Source organism: Aquarana catesbeiana, linkage group LG05 (genome assembly GCF_042186555.1).
Source record: "Aquarana catesbeiana isolate 2022-GZ linkage group LG05, ASM4218655v1, whole genome shotgun sequence".
NCBI classification, from domain to species: Eukaryota; Metazoa; Chordata; class Amphibia; order Anura; family Ranidae; genus Aquarana; species Aquarana catesbeiana.
In genome coordinates this window covers 31,759,922-31,786,382 of record NC_133328.1, presented here as the reverse complement: position 1 = coordinate 31,786,382, position 26,461 = coordinate 31,759,922, and the positions used below count along the sequence as shown (strand labels likewise).

At 42.8% G+C, this 26,461-nt stretch overlaps 1 protein-coding gene across 2 annotated transcripts in view; it reads right to left on the bottom strand.

The window, feature by feature from the left end:
* SLC25A13 (solute carrier family 25 member 13) overlaps nt 1–26,461 on the bottom strand; it is a 236,108-nt gene that overhangs the window by 84,962 nt on the left and 124,685 nt on the right. For both annotated transcript variants that reach the window (XM_073629566.1, XM_073629567.1), the window contains exons 9-11: nt 24,209–24,293; nt 4,428–4,515; nt 3,865–4,023 (exon numbers count right to left, since the gene is read on the bottom strand). In XM_073629566.1, the coding sequence (XP_073485667.1) occupies nt 3,865–4,023; nt 4,428–4,515; nt 24,209–24,293 (332 nt within the window). The remainder of the gene's footprint in view (nt 1–3,864; nt 4,024–4,427; nt 4,516–24,208; nt 24,294–26,461) is intronic.

The window sequence follows — 26,461 nt, the reverse complement described above, 5'->3', positions numbered from 1 at the left end:
CTGTGGTCAACATCACTGAAGCATAAATGAGTTCTGCTAACATCATCACTAAGATACCCATCTCTGTTTTTGGTTGAAACACAGTATGACATGTGACTTGGATACTATAACTAAGGCCTGTTGGATGAAACTTGTAAGCAGTTTTATTCTGTACTTACCTGTAGCAAATAAAGTGTTCCTATTGGGATTGAGTTGCCAGCTAGACTTTTCCCTGCATGTGACTTGGATATGCTTTCTTCTGCAATCTTTAAAGGGATAGTTCACCTTTACCACAAAACTGCCTATGCAGACAAGGGGTGTCTGTAGATAAAAACAAATTGTGTAGCTCTGACTAAAGAATAATACCCTTGTTATAGGTGTAGGCCATTTACATACCTTATAAAGCCTGACTGGAATACTCCTAGGACGTTGCTAAGTGAGGCCTAGTCGTCACTGATCACCTCCACCATCCCAGGAGGGAGCTCTTCCTCTGATTCAAACCCCCTCACACTTTCTCTCCCCTGATGAAGTAGCTCGGAGCTCAGTATTTCAGAGCTCACTCCTGTGATGGTGGAGGTGAGCAGTGATGACCAGGCATCACTTAGCAACGTCCTGGGAGTACTTAGCAACGTCCTGGGAGTACTTAGCAACGTCCTGGGAGTACTTAGCAACGTCCTGGGAGTACTTAGCAACGTCCTGGGAGTACTTAGCAACGTCCTGGGAGTACTTAGCAACATCCTGGGAGTACTTAGCAACATCCTGGGAGTACTTAGCAACGTCCTGGGAGTATTCCAGTCAGGCTCTATAAAAGGTATGTAAATGGCCTACACCTATAGCAAGGGTATTATTCATCTTTAGTCAAAGCTGCACAGTTTGTTTTAGTCTACAGACATCCCTAATCTGCATAGGCAGGTTTTTTGTAAAGGTGAACTATCCCTTTAAAGCTGAGATCCAGGAATTGTTTGCGCTGCATACTTACACAATGTAAGTATGCATTATTCATACTTGGACTGCTGGTGAAGCTGGAAATCACTATAGTAGTCAGCGCTACTACAATGAGATCCATGAGTCCTGGCTCAGGTTCCAGGTGAGCCGCTGCCCTACTGCACAGTGATAACAAGGGGTTGCTCGCTTAGCACCGCTGTCTTTAATAGAAAGACTTGTATTCTCTGCAGAGAAAATACAAGCCGTTCTCTGATTGGAGGAGGTAAACATTGTGGATTTGGATACACTATACACTGCAAACAGTTCTCAGTGCTATATAAATAAATTTTAAAAAATGGTTAATACCAGCCCATGTCTGGGCAAAAATTGTCCCCCTCCTACTAGCTATCTATCTCTAACTATATATACCGTATAACACGCACTTTTTTCCCCTTAAAATCAGGGGGAAATCGTGGGTGCATGTTATACGCCGATCCCCGCTAATTGTGAGCTATCGGCGGCCGACATTCACATAGCGAGTAGTTTTAAATATGGCGCCGCGGAGTTCAGAGGGACTCGGCGGAGCTGAATGAGCGCCGCCGAAATCACAGAGCCGAGATACACATAGTCGAGTGTATTCGGCTCTTTCCGGCGCCGCTCACAGTCACGCCCAGTCCCGCCATTGGACCTGTGTTATGTCCATCATAGGGCGGGACTGGGCAGGACTGTGAGCGGCGCCGGAAAGAGCCGAATACACTCGACTATGTGTATCTCAGCGGCGTTCGTTCAGTTCCGCCGGCGCCGAGTCCCTCCGAACTCCGCGGCGCCATATTTAAAACTACATGCAGCTATGTGTATGGCGGCGGCGGTAGGCATGGACACTGGGGGCAAGGCTGCACTGACCACTGGGGCAAAGCTGCACTGACAAGGCTGCACTGGGGCAAGGCTGCACTGACAAGGCTGCACTGACAAGGCTGCACTGGGGCAAGGCTGCACTGGGGCAAGGCTGCACTGGGGCAAGGCTGCACTGGGGCAAGGCTGCACTGGGGCAAGGCTGCACTGGGGCAAGGCTGCACTGGGGCAAGGCTGCACTGGGGCAAGGCTGCACTGGGGCAAGGCTGCACTGGGGCAAGGCTGCACTGACAAGGCTGCACTGACAAGGCTGCACTGACAAGGCTGCACTGGGGCAAGGCTGCACTGACAAGGCTGCACTGGGGCAAGGCTGCACTGACAAGGCTGCACTGGGGCAAGGCTGCACTGACAAGGCTGCACTGACAAGGCTGCACTGGGGCAAGGCTGCACTGGGGCAAGGCTGCACTGGGGCAAGGCTGCACTGGGGCAAGGCTGCACTGACAAGGCTGCACTGACAAGGCTGCACTGGGGCAAGGCTGCACTGACAAGGCTGCACTGACAAGGCTGCACTGGGGCAAGGCTGCACTGGGGCAAGGCTGCACTGACAAGGCTGCACTGACAAGGCTGCACTGACAAGGCTGCACTGGGGCAAAGCTGCACTGACAAGGCTGCACTGGGGCAAAGCTGCACTGACAAGGCTGCACTGGGGCAAAGCTGCACTGACAAGGCTGCACTGGGGCAAAGCTGCACTGACAAGGCTGCACTGGGGCAAAGCTGCACTGACAAGGCTGCACTGGGGCAAAGCTGCACTGACAAGGCTGCACTGGGGCAAAGCTGCACTGACAAGGCTGCACTGGGGCAAAGCTGCACTGACAAGGCTGCACTGGGGCAAAGCTGCACTGACAAGGCTGCACTGGGGCAAAGCTGCACTGACAAGGCTGCACTGGGGCAAAGCTGCACTGACAAGGCTGCACTGGGGCAAAGCTGCACTGACAAGGCTGCACTGGGGCAAAGCTGCACTGACAAGGCTGCACTGGGGCAAAGCTGCACTGACAAGGCTGCACTGGGGCAAAGCTGCACTGACAAGGCTGCACTGGGGCAAAGCTGCACTGACAAGGCTGCACTGACAAGGCTGCACTGGGGCAAGGCTGCACTGACAAGGCTGCACTGACAAGGCTGCACTGGGGCAAAGCTGCACTGACAAGGCTGCACTGGACACTGGGTCAAGGCTGCACTGGTCACTGAAAAGGCTGCACTGACACTGAAAAGGCTGCACTGACACTGAAAAGGCTGCACTGACACTGAAAAGGCTGCACTGACACTGAAAAGGCTGCACTGACACTGACAAGGCTGCACTGACACTGAAAAGGCTGCACTGACACTGACAAGGCTGCAATGACACTGACAAGGCTGCAATGACACTGACAAGGCTGCAATGACACTGACAAGGCTGCAATGACACTGACAAGGCTGCAATGACACTGACAAGGCTGCAATGACACTGACAAGGCTGCAAATGAACACTGACAAGGCTGCAGATGAACACTGACAAGGCTGCAATGACACTGACAAGGCTGCAGATGAACACTGATGAGGCTGCATTGATGGGCATTTTAATGTAAGTTTCTTTTCCTTAAACTTCCCTCCTAAAAGTTTTTTTCCCTAAACTTCTCTCCTAAACTTGGGGTGCGTGTTATACGCCGGCGCGTGTTATACGCCGATAAATACGGTATCTATCTATATCTTTTTTTTTTTTTTAAATACCATATGGGATCAGTAATTCAGTGCCGCAGATGTGCCTCCCCTGGTAGCTTTTCTGAATCCCGAGAGAACCCTGGCTATGTGCAAAGGAAGTGTTTACATCACATGGGAGTTACATGAACAGTAGAAGAAGAACCCCACTTTCTGTGCATGGCAGTAGAAAAAGCACAGGACTCAAATGTCATATGATTGTAGATTTAGACGAGTAAACCGGGCATTTTAGGTGGGAGATGTGAGGGGAAGGGGAGTCTGGATTTTAGTTTTAAATTGTGAAAACTATATATTCTCTTGTTGATAAACAATGATAAATAAAAGTAAATGCATATGAAAGCAAGGTAGTTAACTGACCTCTGTAAAGTCCAAAGAACCCTTCGTACCGTAACACTTTTTTAAAACAGTCGAAGCTGTTCTTGTACATTAGCTCTCCTACAAACGATCCCGTTGACCGCTGGTTTTGCATCCGTGTTTTTACCAAATCAATGGGGTACACTGCAGTAGCACCAACGGCTGTTTAAAGGAAAGGATAAAAGAAAAAAAAAAAAAGTCATGTTAAGAAACAGTTACAAGAGACAATTATTTCAAGCGCACGTGTACCTACGGGCTGCCTACTTTTCATAAACTTAATAGAGTTACATTAAAGGCTCGTCAAAGCCTTTATTAAAGCAGATCACTAAGTCTGTCTCTGCTTATTAACTTCATAAAGTTGTTTTGAGCAAGACGAGCCCCCAGGTACAACTCATAACCCATCGATGTACAACAGTACAATAGCTTGTGCACACAAGTCAATGATCCATGAAGGAAAACTCTTGTGGGAATAAACAGGGAGGGCATTGTACAAGACAGACATGGTAAAGGGAGGGGGGGTGGATGTGATAATGGAGATAAAATGGCTACAGTCAACCATGACTAACCTCCAGCAATTGAGCCAAGAGCAAATCTGTAAGCAGACTCGGCCACTTGGACAAGGACAGTGCGAGACACTTCAGCGGAGCCTTGATGCTTGAAAGAGAGAAGAACAACATGAGAGTCGGCCATTGTTGGGAAGCCACCTGCCAATGTAACATGCACACAGGTAACAACGCTAACTATGACCTGGAGTAGTCACAAGTTTTAATAAGCAACTTAAACAAAAAAATTATATATTTTAACACTTACATGCTTGAAGGCCAAAAGCCACAAATGGAAAACATTAACACAACAGCATTTATAGCAGAGAGCAAATTATTGCACTGCCACACCCAATGGTGGTGAAAATAAAATTCTACACTACATAAGGTAATCATTCCTGCTGCACATATGCCAGTACAAGCTAAATATATGTTTATCAGAAAGTCTTCAATGAACCCCTATTAAACCAAAGCAATGGAGGCCGACCACTACTATGAGTTATGGCTGTACTTCTTCTGTGGATCACAGGAGTGCAGATGGTTTTGAAGCCTGTTGTTGGCTGACGTTACAGAGCCGTTGCAGGGTGTGGCAAGATCGCGACAAAGTCGGTATCCACCCAAAACCCTGGACCGACACCTGGCTCAGCATCTCAGCGAGCCTGAGGCAGCCCCCTCCACATCCCGGCACTCCAGTGAGGGGAGAGCAGTGACTGACAGTCAGCAGCTCTCTGCTCATGGGGCTCTGAGGACGGTTCTCAGTCTTAGAGCTGGGGGAGGGGAGCAAATGCAGCAAAAATAAACCTGATTGGCTACCAGCACCCAGCCTTCTGACAGTTCTTCCGAGGTTCCCGTGGCAGCTCTCTGACAGCTTCTCTGGATCTCATCACCAACATCTACTGCCTCTCCATGATCCCAGCGGCTCCAGTCGGGACTATTAGCACTACTGACGGCTTTACATTGAGCTAATTCTATGCCTGTTTCACACTGAAAGCTTGAGAAGGCATTACCAATGTTTTCTTATTTCTGTTGGTTAACATGGCCCCCCATACACTATCCAAATTTGATTGCACAGATTCAGTTCTGATTTTTAGCAAGTGAAGAGCTGCTTTTGTGTTTTTTTTGTTTTTTAATTTTAAAAAGTTGCACTTCTGTTTGTCATATTTTTGTAATGACACAAGTTTTTTTTTTTCATAAACACTATATCACAACAGCTAAAGTCTGTAGTGCATGTACAAAAACCCAAATACCATAAAACACACATTATTAGATTTTTACTTCAGAAGTATGGAAATTCTAGAGCAATGCTTAAATAATGCATTATGAAACCCATTCAATTATAGTCGACTAAAATACTACTACTACTAAAACAATTGAGATGATTAAATACGACTAAAACTAAAATGGCGTTTTAGTCAAAAGACTGACTAAAACTAAATTCAAATTTGATGTCAAAATGAACACTGTACTAACAGACACTAGATTGTAAGCTCCTATTGGAAAATATACTTCCCATATACTGTATGCTGAAGCCTTAACGGAGACAGCCTTAGATTACACAAATAAACGCTTGAAGGCTCGTGAAAAAGATTGGTAATCCCTTCTTTAAAAATTTCATTTACACACTTATTATATTAACAAGATAATTCTTTGTGGTTTATAAAGTTTTATAACAGAGCGATTACGGTGAATAGCTTGCTTCAATACGGCAAATTGCTTTCCTTTATAATCTTAATTCGGCGTCCTTGATAATAAGGATCATAAAATTATTATGTCAGGAGAACTGAGAAGGAAATTATCACTTTTAGAACACTCACTTTTCTAATTGCATATGGTAAAGGTTTTTGATTTCAACAGCCCTGTATTACTTATTCAGTGTTCAGTTTTATTTTTTCCTTTTCCATGAAAAACCAGAAGTACTTCTTGATCTGACGGCATTTTTTGAGGTGTTCGTGAGATGCACAAAACACTCTTGTTTCAGTTCAACAGAAAGACAGATCTGCTGCCAAACTTAAAGATACTGTTTTTTTTTTCTTCTTCTTTTCAAGCTGTGGTTGGCAACCACCTTAATTGCTGCAGCCCATATGGAGATAAGATGGTGTGCAAAAAAGGTACATTTTTCACGAAACCAGAAGGATTACTTTACTGTATAAAATATACAGAATCGCACAAAAGTGAGTACACCCCTCACAGGTTTGTAAATACTGTATATTCTACCTTTTCATGTGACAACACCGAAGAAATTACACTTTGCTACAATGTAAAGTAGTGAGTGTACAGCTTGTATAACAGTGTAAATTTGCTGTCCCCTCAAAAAAACTCAACACACAGCCATTAATGTCTAAACTGCTGGAAACAAAAGTGAGTACACTCCTAAGTGAAAATGTCCAAATTGGGCCCAAAGTGTCAATATTTTATGTAGCCACCATTTTTTTCCAGCACTGCCTTAACCCTCTTGGGCATGGAGTTCACCAGAGCTTCACAGGTTGGCACTGAAGTCCTCTTCCACTCCTCCATGACGACATCACGGAGCTGGTGGATGTTAGAGACCTTGCACTCCTCCACCTTCCATTTGAGGATGCCCCACAGATGCACGATAGGGTTTAGGTCTGGAGACATGCTTGGCCAGTCCATCACCTTTATCCTCAGCTTCTTTAGCAAGGCAGTGGTCATCTTGGAGGTGTTTTTGGGGTAGTTATGTTGGAATACAGCCCTGTGTCCCAGTCTCTGAAGGGAGGGGATCATGCTCTGCTTCAGTATGTCACAGTACATGTTAGCATTCATGGTTCCCTCAATGAACTGTAGCTCCCCAGTGCCGGCAGCACTCATGCAGCCCCAGACCATGACACTCCCACCACCATGCTTGATTGTAGGCAAGACACACTTGTCTTTGCACTCCTCACCTGGTTGCCACCACACACGCTTGACACCATCTGAACCAAATCAGTTTATCTTGGTCTCATCAGACCACAGGACATTCCAGTAAAGGTTCCGGTAATCCATGTCCTTAGTCTGCTTGTCTTCAGCAAACTCTTTGCAGGCTTTCTTGTGCATCATCTTTAGAAGAGGCTTCCTTCTGGGATGACAGCCATGCAGACCAATTTGATGCAGTGTGCGGTGTATGGTCTGAGCAATGACAGGCTGACCCCCCCCCCACCCCTTCAACCTCTGCAGCAATGCTGGCAGCACTCATACATCTATTTCCAATATACTAACTCTGGATATGACGCTGAGCATGTGCACTCAACTTCTTTGGTTGACCATGGGGAGGCCTGTTCTGGAGCGGAACCGGTCCTGTTATACCGATGTATAGTCTTGGTCACCGTGCTGCAGCTCAGTTTCAGGTTCTTGGCAATCTTCTTATAGCCTAGGCCATCTTTATGTAGAGCAACAATATTTTTTTTTCAGATCCTCAGAAAGTTCTTTGCCATGAGGTACCATGTTGAACTTCCAGTGACCAGTATGAGAGAGTGAGAGCGATAACACCAAATTTAACACACCTGCTCCCCATTCACACCTGAGACCTTGTAACACCATCACATGACACCGGGGAGGAAAAATGGCTAATTGGGCCCAATTTGGACATTTTCACTTAGGGGTGTACTCACTTTTGTTGCCAGTGGTTTAAACATTAATGGCTGTGTGTTGAGTTATTTTTAGGGGACAGCAAAACACTGTTATACAAGCTGTACACTCACTACTTTACATTGTAGCAAAGTGTTATTTCTTCAGTGTTGTCACATTAAAAGATATAATAAAATATTTACAAAAATGTGAGGGGTGTACTCACTTTTGTGAGATACTGTACATAGAAGTATCTGCCTGACCCTGTAAGGTCAAAACAGTTGAGATGCATTTACCTTAAGGACCAGTTCACACCATAGCATGTGCGTTATTGACGCGGTTTTGATGCATTTTTGGTGCAGTCCAGTGCATTTTTTCCCCCTTTTTGCTTAACATTAAATAAGGAGATGTGTCCCAGGGCATTTTTGGTGCATTTAAGTGCGTTCCGGTGAGTTTCAGTGCATTTTTTTATGCATTTTACAGCGTTCCAGTAAAGTTCAGTGCAGGAAAAATGCAGCGTGTTGTACTTTTTTTCTTTTCTTTCTGGAACTGCATGCACTGGTGTGAACTATGCCACTGAAAACCATATAACCTACGTTCCATGCATTTTTGATGCAGAAGAAAAAAACGCACTGGACTGCATGTGGTGTGAACTGGCCCTAAAGGGTACATTCACAGAAACCAAAAAAAAAAAAAGAGGTGAATATCATACAGCCTAATCATCTTCCCCATCTCTGCTGTACTTACCTCTGTCGGTGGTGAGCTGGCGAAGCCCATGCAACAAATGCAGTGATCCAGGGATTTGAAATTCCCGGTCCTCCTCCCCCTTTTTATTGCATCTGGGATAGATCAGACCGATTCGGATTGGCCAGCACTGGCACAGAGAATCACTCTGATCTGTCCTGGAAGTGCTGCAGAAAGGGAGAAGAGCAGGGTTTTTTAAATCCCCAGAACGCTGCACCTGCCGAGTGGGTACTGACAGATCATCATACACAGTGGTAGGTACAGTGGAGGCTGTTGGGTGTTAATTCACGTTTTCATTTTTTTTTTTCTGAAAAAGGTGAACATACACTTTAAGAAACTTGCTATAAAGAAAAGGGTGCAACTACTAAGCTCCCCTCAAATTGCTAGCTGCCTGGCTCCAACTTTTTACAGAAAACAACCAAAAATGTATTTCTTTCATTAAAAGAGATGTATAGGTTTTTTTTTGTAGAATCATACTTGCCTAGGTGGATGCTGCATCTGTCCCCGCTGGCTGTAGACTGAGAACAGAGTGATCAAACACCGCCAATTGCTCGGTTCTCAGAGCTCCCTGAGCAGAAACCTGGTGAATGTCAGTCACCGCTGTCTGCTCTGCCCCCCCCCCCCCCCCGCTCACTGGAGCGCTGGGCCAGACGCCGGTCCAGGCATGTGGGCGGATCCTGAACATATGGTTGCGATCTTTCCCAATACTGGACCGGATCTGACGTCAGTGGGCTTTAGCCCGCTGCCTCTTAAAAATGAGTTACAGGAGTGCAAAACGAACTGTGATCCACAGGAGAAGTACAGTCAAACGAGCTTTGGCTGTACTTTAAATGTGACTGCACCCTTTACAATGCATTACACATCACAAATGAAGCTATTGGCTAGAGCTTACTTCTCCCCTTGCTCTTCTAAAAGCGGCTTAATCATAGAGGTGGGGAACATTCACTTCTTTTTTTAGCACACCCTATTGATCTGTACTATGGCTCTTTGATTACCATTATTGCAGTTTTAATACATTGTATTGATTTTAGGAGACGTATTGTACAGATTTAACGGTTAGAAGGACAAGAACATGGACATTATTGCTGCCATTGAGAAGCCATAAGGATGAATCATGTCATGTATTTTTAAATGTGAGAATTTTACAAAACAAATGTGTATAAATACTTCCACCCACACCAACTCCTCAGATAAATGATTTAGCCCTTTCTGGGGTAAGAAGCATTTGTGATGGGAAGGTGTTCTTGAGAAGGAAAAAAATTAAATAGGATTTCTATTATACTTTAGTCTGCACTACACTGATCTGAAGCTGTGGAAAATACAACATATGTGATAAGAACATTGGCACGTTGAAAGAAAATAATCAAATCCTTACATTAAAAACAAAGTAAACCAAAACTTTTCAGAACATAAAATTATCCTTAACTGAAACCCACAAAAACAAAAAAGAATTAAACACACAAAAAAATATAAACTACAATTTAACCAGTGTAAGCATTATATAAGCAAGCAGTGCCAGCAACTAGCTTAGCAGCAGTAGTGCAATTCTGCAAGGTCGAAGAAATCAAAGAGGCCGGGTTAGTGACAACAATTTTCAAAAATTAAAAAAAATTAACAAACAGTTAAAGAGGAAAATGGCCAATCATCTTGAGGCCTGATAATAATCCAATGGTAAAATTATTTGCGTTTATTAACAGGGTCCCGAATCTGGAAAAGAAAGGCTCTGTGGATAGGAGAAAAGCAATGTGGTTTAAAGAAATAGAGGACGTGTAACAAAGCTATTAATGAAGGATCTCATTTACTGTACAATGTTTACCTCTCAAGAATTTGCGCTCACCATGCTCACCTATTACGAACATTTCTGGTAAAGGTTATGGGGAAATAGGAGGAAGAAAAAAACGTTTTTTCTTCTTCTTTTAAGTACTCTCTCTAAAGAAGTGACCACCACCACAAATATATGCAGCTAAAAGCATTTATTTATTCGCACAATACATTTTTTTTTTTAAGCAAAACGACAGTTTGGGCTTATTTACATGGGCAGAAAACACGCTTGAGTTTAGAGTTTAATGGGGCAGGGATTGGCAGTGTGTGTATAAACAAAGAAGAACAAATAGTGTAGAGCTTAAAATATAACATGACACATAGGTCAAATAAGGGGTAGTGAACCCAAATAACACGTGAATACAAATGAACAAAGAATCATATATAAATGTGATAACCACAAAAACATACAGTGAATGTCCAAAGGAAAACCAAAATGATGGTTATCAGCATATAGTTCATAAGCTTCTTGTGAACAATTCAAAGATTTCTTGTGAAAAACTTCATTGTGAATATCCCAACAGTGAACCAGGATGTGTAACTGAAGTGAAGGGAACCACCACCAAAGATATAGGAGGCTTACCGGAACGTTTGAACACACAAGAACATATGTTCTGTGAGTCAAACAGGCTTGTGTTGTATGCACAACCAATGGGAATGAACACTGGAACCTTCAGATGACTGGAGTGGAAACTCCCGGCTATCCTCAGAATGAGAGATGTCTTTCTGGGTTTGTCTCATAAGAAACAGTAATCAGATGTCCATGGATGTAATAGGGATAGTTTTTAAAAGAGGAAAAACAAGAAGGGCCACATAGCGTAATTCCGTTGAGTACAAAAAAATTTTTTATTGAAAGTTGGAAAACTCACATTTAGCAATTAAAATCAGCGCTTTAAAATCAAATGGCGGCAGTGGAGAACTTCACAACGCGTTTCATCTCCACTGTTGGGATATTGACAATGAAGTTTTTCACAAGAAATCTTTGAATTGTTCACAAGAAGCTTATGCTGATAATTGTCATTTTGGTTTTCCTTTGGACATTCACTATATGTTTTTGTGGTTATCACATTTATATATGATTCTTTGTTCATTTGTATTCACGTGTTATTTGGGTTCACTACCCCTTATTTGGCTTATGCGTCACGTTATATTTTAAGCGCTACACTATTTGTTCTTCTTTGCTTTGCCATTTATCCAATTTTGCTGTGTTAGCTGCTATCTTTAAGGGCAGCGCTGAATTATTTGTTACACCAGTGTGTGTATAAACACCTGGTCCGTCTGATCCAATAAAGACAACAAAAAAAATAAAAGAAAAGAGAAAAAACCTAGTGCTCAAGGCATGGCAATAACCCTTGTGATATAAGCCTCCGAAGGACTACAAGGTCCGAAACACGTTAGGTGTCATTTGTAGTATGCTTTCTTGCTAGCCCAACATTGTCTACAGGGCAGCCGAGCTTCATACCAATGCCAATTTGAGTATACTTGTTTGTTATATACACATTTTCATCATGTCATTTTATTCTCTTGCTTTTGCAATTTTACTGTATGTTTATAATAAAACCTTTTTCCTACCACATTACCTGGTGGTCTGTCTATAAAATCCAGAGGGGTATTACTGTGCCTTTAGCACTAGGTTTTTCTCTTTTCTTGCGTTATAGGTGTACAGCAGATCGTTTTGTACTCATCTAAACACAGTAACCAAAAAAAGATATAGGTGCCATTCAAGTAGAGAGGTAAAGTCCAACTAGACCACCGAGTGCAGGCAGGGACAGGGAGTTCTTCCTAGCTCCAAGCTGCAGTAATGTCAAAGGAAAAGATCCCCACGATTACGCTCCAAGGGGCAGAGCAAAGCGTGTTGGAGGCATGGCCTGCCTGGAGTCCAGGCTAAGGCTGCCATTCATCTAACTTCATGCACATGGGTGCTTCAAAGAGAAGTAAAGGTTTTTTTTGTTTGTTTTTATCCTTAATCATATTTACATCAGTCCGATGCTGCAGCTGTCCCCTGCCGCCTCTGCACTGAGAACCGAGCAATCGAACATCTTTGATAGTTTAGTTCTCTCAGCTCCCTGAGCGGAGAGCTGCTGCCTGCCAGTCACAGCTGGGCGGGGAGCGCCAATCTCAGGCTCTCAGCTGCTCATTGAGAGGCCGATATGGGTATCAGTCCAGGCACCTGGCAGATCTCCAGACTTTATTGTCACAATGACGCGGTGCCTGGACTGATTCCAGTGACGTCAGCAAAGCCCAGACTTCAGACTGCTCTCTGCTGGAAACGGGTCACAGCAATGCAAAACGAATTGCACTCCTGTGATCCATAGGAGAAGCCCAGCCAAACGAGTTCAGGCTGGACTTCTCCTTTCATGATGTGCAGCTTATGGATCCTTGCCTTTGACATCTAAACACAGCAGTATAGTAATCAATGAGCCCATACACACAGCTCTATGTACATGCAAAAATGTGCACTGCATTTAGTTGCACAGAAAAAAAAAAAAAAAAAAAGGAAGTAGGACACCTCTGCATCCTGCAGTCGCACAGATCAGCCGATTTCAGGCCCGTACATGCACAAACTTGTCTAAATGCGTACATGTGTAAATGTGTAGCCATTCATTTGCATGAAGAAGAGTTGTACACGTCTAAATGCTGTAAGCATCTAAATGCGTCAAGACGCAAGTAATTTAGATACATATTTTTTGGCAGGATCTTCTGCTAGCTCTGCCAGCAAGAATCTGCGTTCTGTGCAGAAAATACATACCCGTGTAAATGAGGCCTTAAAGTATAACTAAAGGCAAAACCTTTTTTTTTTTTTTTTTTTTTTAGTCTTGGAGTGGAGAGGAATCAGAACACCGGTCAGTATTTATTGCTGTCTGTGCCCCCGTTAGGGAGATTCATTTGTTCTGTTTATCATTATCATCGAAAGTGATATAAAATCCCAAATTTTGGGTTGCCTCCAGAAAAGTAATAAAGGGGAAATCTTCCAATTGGGACACCAGTTCTGGTGACCTGGGGGTCCAAGGAATTCCCTTAACCACTTGCTCACTGGGCACTTTCACCCAATTCCTGCACAGATCAATTTTCAGCGCTCTTACACTTTGAATGACAATTGCGCAGTCATGCTACACTGTACTCATATGAATTTTTTATTTTTCACACAAATAGAGCTTTCTTTTGGTGGTATTTTATCACCACTGGGTTTTTTTTTTTTTGCTAAACAAAAAAATAAGCGAAAATTTTGAAGAAAAAAAAAAGTTTTCATAGTTTGATATAAAATTTTGCAAACAGGTAATTTTTCTCCTTCATTGATGTGCGCTGATGAGGCTGCACTGATGGGGCTGCATTGGTGGGCACTGATGAGGTGGCACTGAACAGGAGGCACTGAACAGGAGGCACCGATAGGTGGCGCTGCTTAGCAGCAGTGGGTGTGGAGTGCGCGGGAGCGATGTCCCACTTACACAAGCCGGTAATCGCCCTTTTTCTTTTTCTTCACACGGTCAGCGTGAGGGAAAGAAAAAAAAAGGATTACCGGCTTCTTTGTACATCACGTGATCAGCTGTCATTGGCTGACAGCTGAGCATGTGGTAAGGGGCCGGGATCGGCGTGCTTAGCAGTACTGCTATACACCGGTGGGCACTGCTTAGCAGCAGTGGGTGTGGAGTGTGCGGGACCGATATCCCGTTTACACAAGCCGGTAATCGGCTCTTATCTTTCTCCTCACGCTCACAGAAAAGATTACCGTCTTCTGTTTACATCACATTATCATCTTACATTGGCTGACAGCTGATCATATGGTAAGGGGCCAGGATCAGCCCCTTACTTCGATCTGTAATCAGCCGAGTCTCATGGACTCGCTGATCACAGAGCGTGCCACCCGTGCCACACAGGGGGGTGGACAGGCAGCACATGCTCAGAACGACATACATTGATGCCCTCCCGGCGATTAAGGCCCACGCTGTAGGTATCTTTTGGCTATAGCGTGGGCACAAAGAGGTTAATTTGCAGGGATTTCCTCTCACTTCTTATTCAACTATGGGACAAGAAGTGAAGGGAAATCTCCCTAATGGGACACAAATGGTAGGAAAAAAAAAAAAAGAAGATTTGACAGGGGTTATAATTCTCCCTTAATTTGTGCCTATAATTCTGCTTTAAAAAACAAAGATAAAAAGTCCTGATACGGAGGATATTCGTACAACAGTCCTCACCAGACAAGCAACTTGTTATACAATGTATAGTGTGTGGAAACATTCGTGCATTCAAGGGTCCTAGCTGCCCAGACCGGAGGATGCATGGATGTTCCCACGCACTATATGTCGTAACAAGTTGCTTGTCTGTAGAGGATCTTATGTGTCTGTATATGGCATTCCCAGCATTATTTAATCGCAGACCTCATTTGTGGCCCAATAGAGGTATCCTTACAAGGACTATTGTGCATTAATTACTGGGCCCTCCCTGCTTGCCCCTCCGGTGGGTCCACATGGGGTGGGTTGGTTCCCCCTTCTGGATCGTGGAGATACTCAAGCACTCCTTTATATGATCACCTCTACTCTGACGAAGCTACATGCGAAACACGAGGAGTCTATGACCACACCCATATCTACCACAATTATATATTCTTATTTTGATACATGGATGCGTATGAACTAATGTAGTAATACATATCTGGACGTTTTACATGTCATTAGAGCGGTTTATGTTATATGAACATCCCCAGTATCAGGACTGTAATATTCTTCTTTGTTTTTAACTATTGGTTTTGCTATTAAAAAAATTCTGTGCAAATAAAAATATGCTTTGCACACATTTATAATGTTTGCTTCTTTAGAGATAGTATAAAAAAAAAAAACAAAAAAAAAAAAACAACTTTTTTTTCCAGTCTCTAATAGTTTGGGACGTGGTGCTCAATAATACCCATCTAAATATCCGATTTGTATGCAGTTATTACTTCTGGTAAAGTGGCTACATTTTTGCCTGGAGAGGATCCTGGATCTGGTACCCAGGTAATATAATTGTCCTCAATGCCTCTGCAAGAGCCTATAGCTGTTAAATTCAGGTCTAATTGTTGCAGTTCACTGCCATCTCTGCAGATTTAAAGCCATAGTAAAACTTTGCTTTATCACTTGTACCTACTGGTAAGCTTACAATAGGGCTTGCCTGTAGGTACATCGAATATCTCCTAAATGTACACCATTTAGGAGATATTTACAATTGAAACAGCTGGTGACTTCACTGGCGCATTCACACACCGCTCTGCATTGACAGCATGCTGAGCGCGCGGTCAGTTCAGAGCGCTGTGCTGTGATCGTGACTCCAGTTCACATGCATGGGACTTTATCGTGGCCTGCCCATTAAACCGGCTGGAGAGCATGAACCCGAAGGAAGACCAGGTGAAGATGGAAGTGCTGACAGTGATGGAGGGCAAAATTTTACAGGCAAGTCTGTCATAATGTGCTAGTATGAATGCAGTGCATACTAGCACATTATGACATTACCTGCATGGGGCTTTTTTTTTCTTCCATTTAAGTTGCTGTTTTACGGCTACAGGGCAGCAGCTCTGTGCCAGATCACACACACTATAATTATATATATATATATATATATATATATATATATATATATATATATATATATATATATATATATATATATACACACACACACACACACACACACACACATACATACACACACACACACACACACACACACACATACATACACATATACATACATACACACACATGATCCTGCACTTTTGCCTGCAGGGGGCGCACACAAGCTGCTTGTGGCTGGCTCCTGCTGTAATTATTGAGGGCAGAAGCAGATCAGCAGGTGCTGGGCACTCTATGTCCACCGACACCCGCCAATCATCAGGCAGAGAATCAGAACGGAGCCCTGCCTATGTAAACAAGGTAGATCTCCGTTCTGACAGGGGGGGAAAAGGGATGGCACTTAAATCCATCTCTTCCCCTAGTAAAAGCACCACATACAGTCCACAAAAACACTGGCTAGGCACACATTTAACCCTTTGATCGCCCTAGATGTTTAACCCCATCCCAGCCAGTGCATATTTTTTTTTTTTAGCACTGATCACTGGTGTCACTGGTTCCCACAAAGTGTCAAAAGTGTCATTGTTCAATTGTCCACCACAATATTGCAGTCCCGCTAAAAGTCGCTGATCATTGTCATTACTAGTATAAAAAGTAAATTAAAAAATTCTATAAATATATACGACAGTTTGTAGACATTAGAACGTTTACGTAAACAAATCAATATACGCTTACTGTTTTGTTTTTTTTTGTTTTTTACCAAAAACATGCAGCAGTATACATATTGGCCTAAATTTATGAAGAAATTTGATTTTTTTTTTATATTTTTATTGGATAGGTTTTATAGCAGAAAGTAAAAAATATTGTTTTTTCTTTTTTCAAAATTGTCGGTCTTTTTTGGTTTAAAGTTAAAAAACAAAACAAAAACAAAAAAAACCAAAAAAAAAAAACGCAGAGGTGATCAAATACCACCAAAAGAAAGCCTTATGTGTGGGGAGAGGGGGATGGGAATTTTATTATTTTATTTCGGTACAGTGTTGCATGATCGCACAATTTAAAGTAACAGTCCCGTATAGCAAAAAAAGGCCTGGTCATGAAGGGGGGGGGGGGGGGGTAACTCTTCCAGAGGTCAAGTGGTTAAAGGATAATAAGCTAATACAGTGCTTTGCACCCAATGACAATTCAAATGATTTTACAGCACACTACACCGTTATAACACAAAGCTAACTGTGCAAAGCAACAGAAATTAGAAACAAAATGCCGAGCACTGCCATGGCATTCCAACAGCAAGTTTTGTCAGCTTCAAGCTAACACACCTGTGAGTGTTCTTGTCCCCCTCTGTTCTTCCTGATGACGCATCCTGCTGTGCAAAGTAACTAGGTCAGAATCCTGTTTATAAGGAGTAAGGTAAGAAAGCCTCACCACCACCCATCCCAGCCTGGGACACAGGACTAGTTTGAGATCTCACGCCAAAAGTTAGCCTACATCAATCCTCTGTGGTCTAGAGCAGGCGTCTCCATACAGACTTGGACGGCACAGTTGTGGTTTTGTTTCAGAAAGTCTATTTTCTAACAAACACATAATTAACCAACTTAAAGTTGAATTGACACGTGTAATAACATACATAAAATGAATCTATAAAGGAAAATCACAAAAAGTTATCTCATAGCTATCTAAAAATGAAGAAAATCGTTCCAGAATAAAGAAAAATAAAACTGCACTACTGCTAAATCTGAGCAATCCATAGTTCATTCACAGAATCCGTTCATCGAGCACTCGCTCTCTGAATAAAGTATGGATTGATTGGATTTAGGAGTAGTGTGGCTCTATTTTCTTTATTCTTGCTATGTGGACTAGGGACGGATCCATTAGAAGTCCTGTGGCTACTTTTTGGTGGTTATTTGGGCTTTGAGCCGTCCCTGCGGTATACAGCTGACTTCAGATAAAGAAAACCATTTGTATATTATTCTAAGTCAATTTCTTCTAGTATTGAAGTAAAAAGCAAAAAAGCAAAACCCAAGCTGTTAACTTAAAGGGATTGTAAAGGTTTGTTTAAAAAAAAAAATAAATAAAAAAATAACAATCCTGTTATATCTACCTCCTCTGTGTAAGGGTTTTGCACAGAGTGGTCCAGATCCTCCTCTTCTGGGGTCCCCCAGCGGTGCTCCTGGCTTCTCCCCGCATCGAGTGCCCCTCGGAGACCCGCATTCCATGGGGACACTTGTGCGGACGCGCTCCTGAGTCCCAACTAGGGGGCATTCACTTCTATTAGAGTCCTGCAGTGTAATGGTTTTTGCACGGAGCAGCCCTGTTACTCCTCTTCTCGGGTCCCTTGCCAGCGCTCCTGGCCCCTCCCGCCCCCACCTGAGCCGCTTCTGTGTCCATTCAGACATGGAGCCTTAGCTTGGCTCCGCCCTAGCTCACTCCTCATTGGCTCACCGACTTGACATTGACATTAACGGGAGCCAATGGCACCTGTGGTAATACTGCCATGGATATTTTCCTGAGTATAACCAATGAGACCATTGCTGGAAAAGCACAATATGTTATAAAAAGTGTGACAATACTATTCCCCTATTTCTTTCCTTCAATAAAGTTGAAGTAAAAGGAAAAACCTAACTCTAAACCTACTCTCAGACGCATTCTAAGCCAACCGATCTGGTCTCCAGCAGCACCCTCTGTATGCAGGAGAAAGCAGACAACGGCTGGGAAATGCCTGTTGAAGTGAAGTCAACCACGGACTATGGGGCTTCCCCAATCAGTTGCCTCACCTGCACACTAGAGCCACTGCTGATAGCTCAGCCCATGACCGGACCAGAGCGGCTGCAGAATAGGTAAGTATAGCGATTTTTTTTTTTACAGGGATAGATTAGGCTTAGAATGTGGCCGAGTGGGTTTAGAGCTAGTTAGGTTTTGCCTTTACTCCCACTTTTAAGAACAGGTGCAAATAAAACAACCTGCAGCCATTACAGGATCTGCACTGAGTGTTGCTCTAGCAGTGGCGCAACCCAACCTGCGCCCTCAAGTTGCAGACAAGTCAGCAAGGTTAACGTGCAACTAAACACAAAATGTGGTTATCTCACCACATTTGATGCAACTTACACAAGGACAGGAGTGATTTTAACGTTTGAGGATTGGACAGGAAAAAAAACAAAAAAACAAAAAAACAAAAACACCCTATTCACCTGAAGAAGCCCTCTGTGGGCGAAACGAGCTGGAAATCATTTTATGCAATATTTCCATTAATACGTTACGAACTAAGTTGAGACAACCATAGATTTGGAAATTAGTAGGGGTGTTCCAGAGATCAAATATTGATGTCCTGTATGGAACAAAAATGATTTTTTTGGTGACATTTCCCTGAGAGACCACGCACCTTTAAAATCCACTTATTTTAAATATCATCAGTTTCCAAGGATTAAAATACCAGTGTTAAGATGTAATCGCATAACCAGAGATATGCTGTGGTTAGGGACAGATGATTGCAAGCTGCTTGCATCCAGGGGCATAGTCCATTCCTAACCGCAGGTAATCACTTTCTATGGGATTATGTCCATCCACCAGCAGATAGCTGCGGCCGCTGTCAACCTATCATTGTTCTGCACAGGCTTTCTGGTTGCAACTTCATGCTTTCATACTGTCACAAGATACTCGCTACACCATGGGCAATTTGGTCGGATGAATGGAGCTTTGGGGTTTATATACTCTAACCGCAGGTGAGCCAACATTTATATTAGAAAAAAAAAAAAAAAAAAAAAAAAAGGACATAACCTGCCCATCTGCAGTTTGGGACGTGATTGCTCACAGTGCCCAGAACCGGATATGAGCAGCAGCTGGCCTGGCTGTCAACACTGTGTGCAGGTCTCAATGTGCAATGGCAGAGATTCACCACTACTAGACCAAGAAATATTTAGTCCATAAGAAAAAAAAAAAAAAAAAAGCCCAAAGTTAGTGTAGTTAATTTATGCAGTTACCCATTATTAGGAGTCAGGAGTTGTATTCCAATTGCAAAACGGTCATATCCCTTTTTATACTCAAATTGTGATGCTTTATTTTAACAGAATTTGAAATTGAAGGCAAGACACAGCTATACAAGTTAGAAGGCTACATAATATTAATATGTAGATCAATCACCATGAAATAAAGTCAAAGAACAGAAAAATAAAACAAATGCACATGTGCACGTACGTATATTCCCCCCACCTATATTAAACATCAAAATGAGAAAATTTTAAATAAAATGGTCATGCATTCAGGGTATTTTTAGAGGAAAAGACATACAAATGCTCCTCTTTTACCAATGTTTAAAAAGGTATAAAAAAAAAAAAAAGACTGTGTCCCTTTAATGGATGTAATTAGAGTGATGTATGTATAATTGCAGTGCTTTCACATGAAAAGACGTGGCCCTTGAAGATAATTGCACTCAGCAAGGACTCGTTTCCTACAGAGTAAAGAGCCTTAAACACAAGAGCTGGCTGCTACAGAGCCGTCTAATGACATGAATGAAACATACGTGAGGCACACTGTGAACCTTTTCCCTCCTGGCAGACGCGGGGTTAAAAGCAGCCAGAGAGATCAAATGAAGCTCAGAATAGCAACGAGGACATCACAACAGACCTTAAAGGAAACCGGCGCTGAGAGAAATACTGGGGGCGAGCTGCCATTGCTGAACTCCGCCTGAAAATGCTATTTGCCCAGCAAGTCCCCTCACTTCAACATTTTCAAAGGCACTGACCCAAGTAAGTGATGTCCGAATGGAATCAACACTCCTTACTTGTTTATTCTGAGCCAAAGACTTGGCAAGTGCTAATGGTATTAGTTCAGTGTGACAGCCAGGCAACCAGCATTTTCATTAGAGGATAGGAATGCATTTCTTTTCAGCACAGGTCTCCTTAAAGTGATCTTATTACAGGGTCCCTTCCAAACTAACCTCAGCCTGTAAAAGAAGAGCCTCTACACTCCCTTTTTCAGCAGCCCTTGCATTATATCTCTGCCACTTTGCTACTCTTTGACTGCTGTAGGTTTTGAACACTTCTGGGTGTGTAAATACCTGCTCCTCCCACTGTATTTCCTTGTGCCAGCTTGTATGCCAATACAAGACATAAGAGCCAGCTTGCAAACAGGGGTAGCAGGTATTAGACACACCCAGAACCACTGATTACCTGCAGCCAGGGCTGGGACAAGGGGTGGGCAGGAGGGGAATCTGCCCTGGGCACAGCAGAGCAAAGGGAGAGAGAATGGACACAGGACAGTAAACCCATTCTAAGGCATGCATGGACAATGGGGGAGGGGTGCGATTATGCATCCTTGTCCTGGGCACTAGACAAACCTGTCCCAAGACTGCCTACAGAAACCAAAAGAACGTAGCCAATCAGCAGGCTTATGCCAACTACAGCCTGAAATTGAAGTTTACACTTGTAAACCAAAATTATATACATGTAATATGTTGTGTGCAGGTGCAGTTGAATCAGCTAAGATAGTGAATGATACAAGTAGCTCTAACATTTTATTTTTAAATTTGAAGAGGCTATAGACAAGAATTAAATACACTTTAAAACAAGCCCTCAATGATCTCTGTAGCTGCAGGTACTACAGAGCAATTAATCCTCAAAACCCACAAAGAAGCAGTGAAATTGTTTTACTTGGGTCTCAGCATTCCGCGGTCTTCCTGTTCACCTGCTCAGTGTTTACATCTGAAATTAGAAGGCTGGCAGGCTGCAAAGTCACTGCTGGCAGGAGGGAACAGAGGGAATTAACCAGTTGTAGACTCTGGCCGTGATAGACACACCCAAAAAAATGTCATCAGTGTACAGAGGGTGTGTCTAGTACATCCAGTCCTACCGCCCGGATCCCAGTACACAGCAATTCAGCTCTAATGAATCATAGCTGCATTGCTGAGTACACAGAAGGTCCCGGCAACTGGAGCTGTCATAAAAAAAAAAAAAGCAGCCTGACAATGTTTTTAACAACACTGCTCAGCCAGGAATACACAAAGAAACATTGTTTTATTTTGTATCCTTCTGTTTATTCATCTACAGATCAAAGGCATGAACTTCAAATTGCAGATGAAGTCAGTTAAAGCACCCTGACAAGAAAAAAAAAAAAAAGGATTTTTTTTTTATTTTATTTTTTTAAATTAAATGTTCCTCTGTTTAACCCCGTATTAACCCTTAGTATACTCTAATCAGCCCTAATTAACTCCTTATTCTCCTTCTCCATTCAATTAAGATGTTCCTGTTGATTTTTTTTTTTCTATTTTATCAATATTTAAAGAATAATTGTTGCAAGACAATATTCACGAAAAGAAAGCCTCATTTGTCCTTAAAAAAAAACAATGTATGATGTTGTTAGTTTAAGTAATGACAAAGTTACCGCTAAATAAACAGGCCCATAGCACAAATGTGAAAGTCCATAAGGGGTGAACAGGTGTGAGAGGCAAAGTGGTTAAACTAAAAGTAAAAGTGCTGTCTGCATTTAATTTTGAGGATGAGTTACTTTACAGTGCCTACAGTTACATAGGTTACTGAGGGCTTTTTTTGTTTTTTTTTTCTTTTTTTAAAGTGGAGTTCCACCCAAAAATGGAACTAACACTTTTTGGATTCCTCCCCCCCTCCGGTGTCACATTTGGCACCTTTCAGGGGGGAGGAGGGAGCAGATACCTGTCTAATACAGGTATTTGCTCCCACTGCCTGGCATAGATCACCGCGGTGATTGCGGTGACCTACGCCACTTCCGCCGCCTACCCCGTCCTCCCCCGCTGTATTCTGTGAGACACAGAATACAGCAGGGACCTGTGAGGACGCACAGCGCGGCTCGCACATGCGCAGTAGGGAACCAGGAAGTGAAGCCGCACGGCTTCACTTCCTTATTCCCTTACCGAGTATGGCGGCGGCAGCAGCCGAAAGCCGAAGGACGGATCGGCTTCGGCTGCCAACACTGCGGGCTCCCTGGACAGGTAAGTGTCCATATATTAAAAGTCAGCAGCTGCAGTATTTGTAGCTGCTGGCTTTTAATATTTTTTTTCAGCAAACCTCCACTTTAAGTATATCTGTGCAGGTTCACAACGCCAACTCCATAAAAACATGGCTTGACGAGTTTGGTGCGGAACTGGAGTGGTCTGCACAGAGCCTTGACCTTAACCCTACTGAATACCAATGGGGTGAATTGGAATGCTGATTGCAAACTCTCTTCTCCATCATCAGAACTTGACCTCACAAACGCCCTTTTGGCTGAAGGGGAACAAATTCCCACAGATACAATCCTAAATTTTATGAAAAGACTTTTCAGAACAGTGGAGGTTGCTACAGCCGCAGATGGGGTAAGTGAAAGGGAGGGGGCAACGCCATTTTAATGCCAATTGTTTTGGAATGGGATGTCCACCAGATTCATGCAAATGTTATGGTCTATGGCTTTTTCTAAGCTTTTGGCCATGTAGTGTATACAATCCTCTTTAAAGGGTGTATTTAGCCATCTGCCCAGTGTTTCACCTTTAGTTTGTTACAGTGGGTGTGATAAGCAATGAGGTAAAGTTTGGTCACTGGAAAATCAGTGTCAAAGGAACTTGAATTGAGAGAAATATGGACGCTGCCACTCTGGATTCCCTTCTGAATGGTCAGCTGCTAGTGAGTTATCTTGCTCCACTGACCCGGAATACACCATTTCAGGGGTTTTAACTTCACTGGTCACATACTTGTTTTAGTTCATTAATTCAAAGAACTGTAGCCAGATATTCATTATGATGGCCAGGAAATCAATAATTTCAAAAGGAAGGCCAGCAACGACAGCTCCTTTATACTTTTTACTGCAGTTAAACTTTTATCTGCTTTCTCATTCTTCTGTCAGCTTTGGCTAAAGAACAGCTCAGTGCTGGACATAAAGGCGAATATAATTTTACACACAAGGGTCATCAGCGTGGAAAGACATCGAAGATGATATGACCTCTAAAATTACAGAAAACACAGTGGCATGAGAAATGTCAGGCCTTGGTAACGTCTTGGTCTCCCGGTCTCTTACAGAGAAAAAAAATGCTCTCTCAAATTTTGCTTCAGAGTACAATATGGCTTCCCCCACTGTGCAGGCAAAGGCTATATATACCACCTGCAGAAGAGATACTATGCTTTACCGACAAAAATATAGATGTACCTGTCTCTGGGCTTCAGCCAAATTGTAGGGCAATGCTCCTTCTTCCAGAGGAGCGATTCTTTCAATATCTGCCATTGTCATGCGTCTGAAAAGAACCAAACACAGCATTATGTTATATTCTTATTACAGCTATTAGTAGTAGAAATATTTCCTTACATACAAAAAAGCAGTAGGGGCTTATTAAAAGTGCTATGTGAGTGGATGCGCTGCTCCCAACTGTGCTCTCTATATTACCTGTGTATGTGCTATCTTAATAGCCTAATTTGGTTCACCATCCACCTAACAGGTTATATCTCATTTATACAATAATCATATGTTTGTATAATTCATCACATGTGAACAACAACTTAATCCAAATACTTTAAATCATATAAAAAGTCCAGTGACATATGTCACATAATGATAGACTCTTCTTCATATGTGTTGCAAATCATCCGTTATAATTGCCGTGGGCGGCGTGCTCTTGTGTGTGGTATCAGATTAAAGTGACTTAGTGCTTCACCACCACCTGTGAGATTTGCCACTCACCAGATTAATCTTTAAAACTGCACCTTTGGTTCATTAACAGGGATAACCACTCCACTCAAAGGAAACTTTCTCCAATATCTATACCAGGTCCTCAATGTTCCTCATGCAAACGGATAAAAAACCATCATCGCGCAATAACGTTTAAAACCTTTATTCCATACATAAAAAACACTTTGCACTCACATTTCCAAGTGCCATTAGGCCGGCACCGAGCTTTTCCCGCAGTTAAGGACGGGTGGGCACTGCAGCCCGGTTCGTCTAGTGTGTGCTAGATGGTCTCCGTTGCCGCTTACGTTCCCCCCTGTTTGCGTTCGCGTCCTCTCCAAACCCCGTTCGTTCCCGGTCACGTGGGTACGGTAATCTCCCAGCAGCCTCTACGCGTTTCGCAATCAAATTCGCGTCATCAGGAAGGCTTCCTGATGACGCAAATTTGATTGCGAAACGCGTAGAGGCTGCTGGGAGATTACCGTACCCACGTGACCGGGAACGAACGGGGTTTGGAGAGGACGCGAACGCAAACAGGGGGGAACGTAAGCGGCAACGGAGACCATCTAGCACACACTAGACGAACCGGGCTGCAGTGCCCACCCGTCCTTAACTGCGGGAAAAGCTCGGTGCCGGCCTAATGGCACTTGGAAATGTGAGTGCAAAGTGTTTTTTATGTATGGAATAAAGGTTTTAAACGTTATTGCGCGATGATGGTTTTTTATCCGTTTGCATGAGGAACATTGAGGACCTGGTATAGATATTGGAGAAAGTTTCCTTTGAGTGGAGTGGTTATCCCTGTTAATGAACCAAAGGTGCAGTTTTAAAGATTAATCTGGTGAGTGGCAAATCTCACAGGTGGTGGTGAAGCACTAAGTCACTTTAATCTGATACCACACACAAGAGCACGCCGCCCACGGCAATTATAACGGATGATTTGCAACACATATGAAGAAGAGTCTATCATTATGTGACATATGTCACTGGACTTTTTATATGATTTAAAGTATTTGGATTAAGTTGTTGTTCACATGTGATGAATTATACAAACATATGATTATTGTATAAATGAGATATAACCTGTTAGGTGGATGGTGAACCAAATTAGGCTATTAAGATAGCACATACACAGGTAATATAGAGAGCACAGTTGGGAGCAGCGCATCCACTCACATAGCACTTTTAATTTAATTTTTCTCTGAAAAACATTTTTTGGATGCAGCAGCTATAAATACCACTTACACTATTTTTGATAGGATAGGTTTTGCGCCAGTGACACATATATTTTCACAGTAGGGGCTTATTGCATCTGCTTTTTTTAAAGTAACAAAAAAAAAAATTCAGTACATTTTTTAAAAAAGCCAGATGGGTTTCACGTGGTCTGCATCAGGAATTTTTTTTTTTTTTTTTAAGTATATATTTTTATTACAGTTTATGACAGTAAACAAGAGATCAGGAATGTCCATCACAGTGCAAAACATTCCTTAAAGAGATACAGGAAGAATGAGACTGGATTTTTGTTGTTCATTGTATTGAATAGAAAAAGAAAAGTCTCAAAATAGGAAAGAGAAGGAAACTGTCACACCTCTCATCATGCAGTGTTATGCAAAGGACACTTGGGTTACTGCATGAGCTCTGCATTGTATTAATGAAACAAAAAGGAGACTTGAATGTGGAGTAAATGCTCAGTTTTAGGCCTCGTTCACACCATGGTGCAGAGACATCAGTTTTTCTGCACGC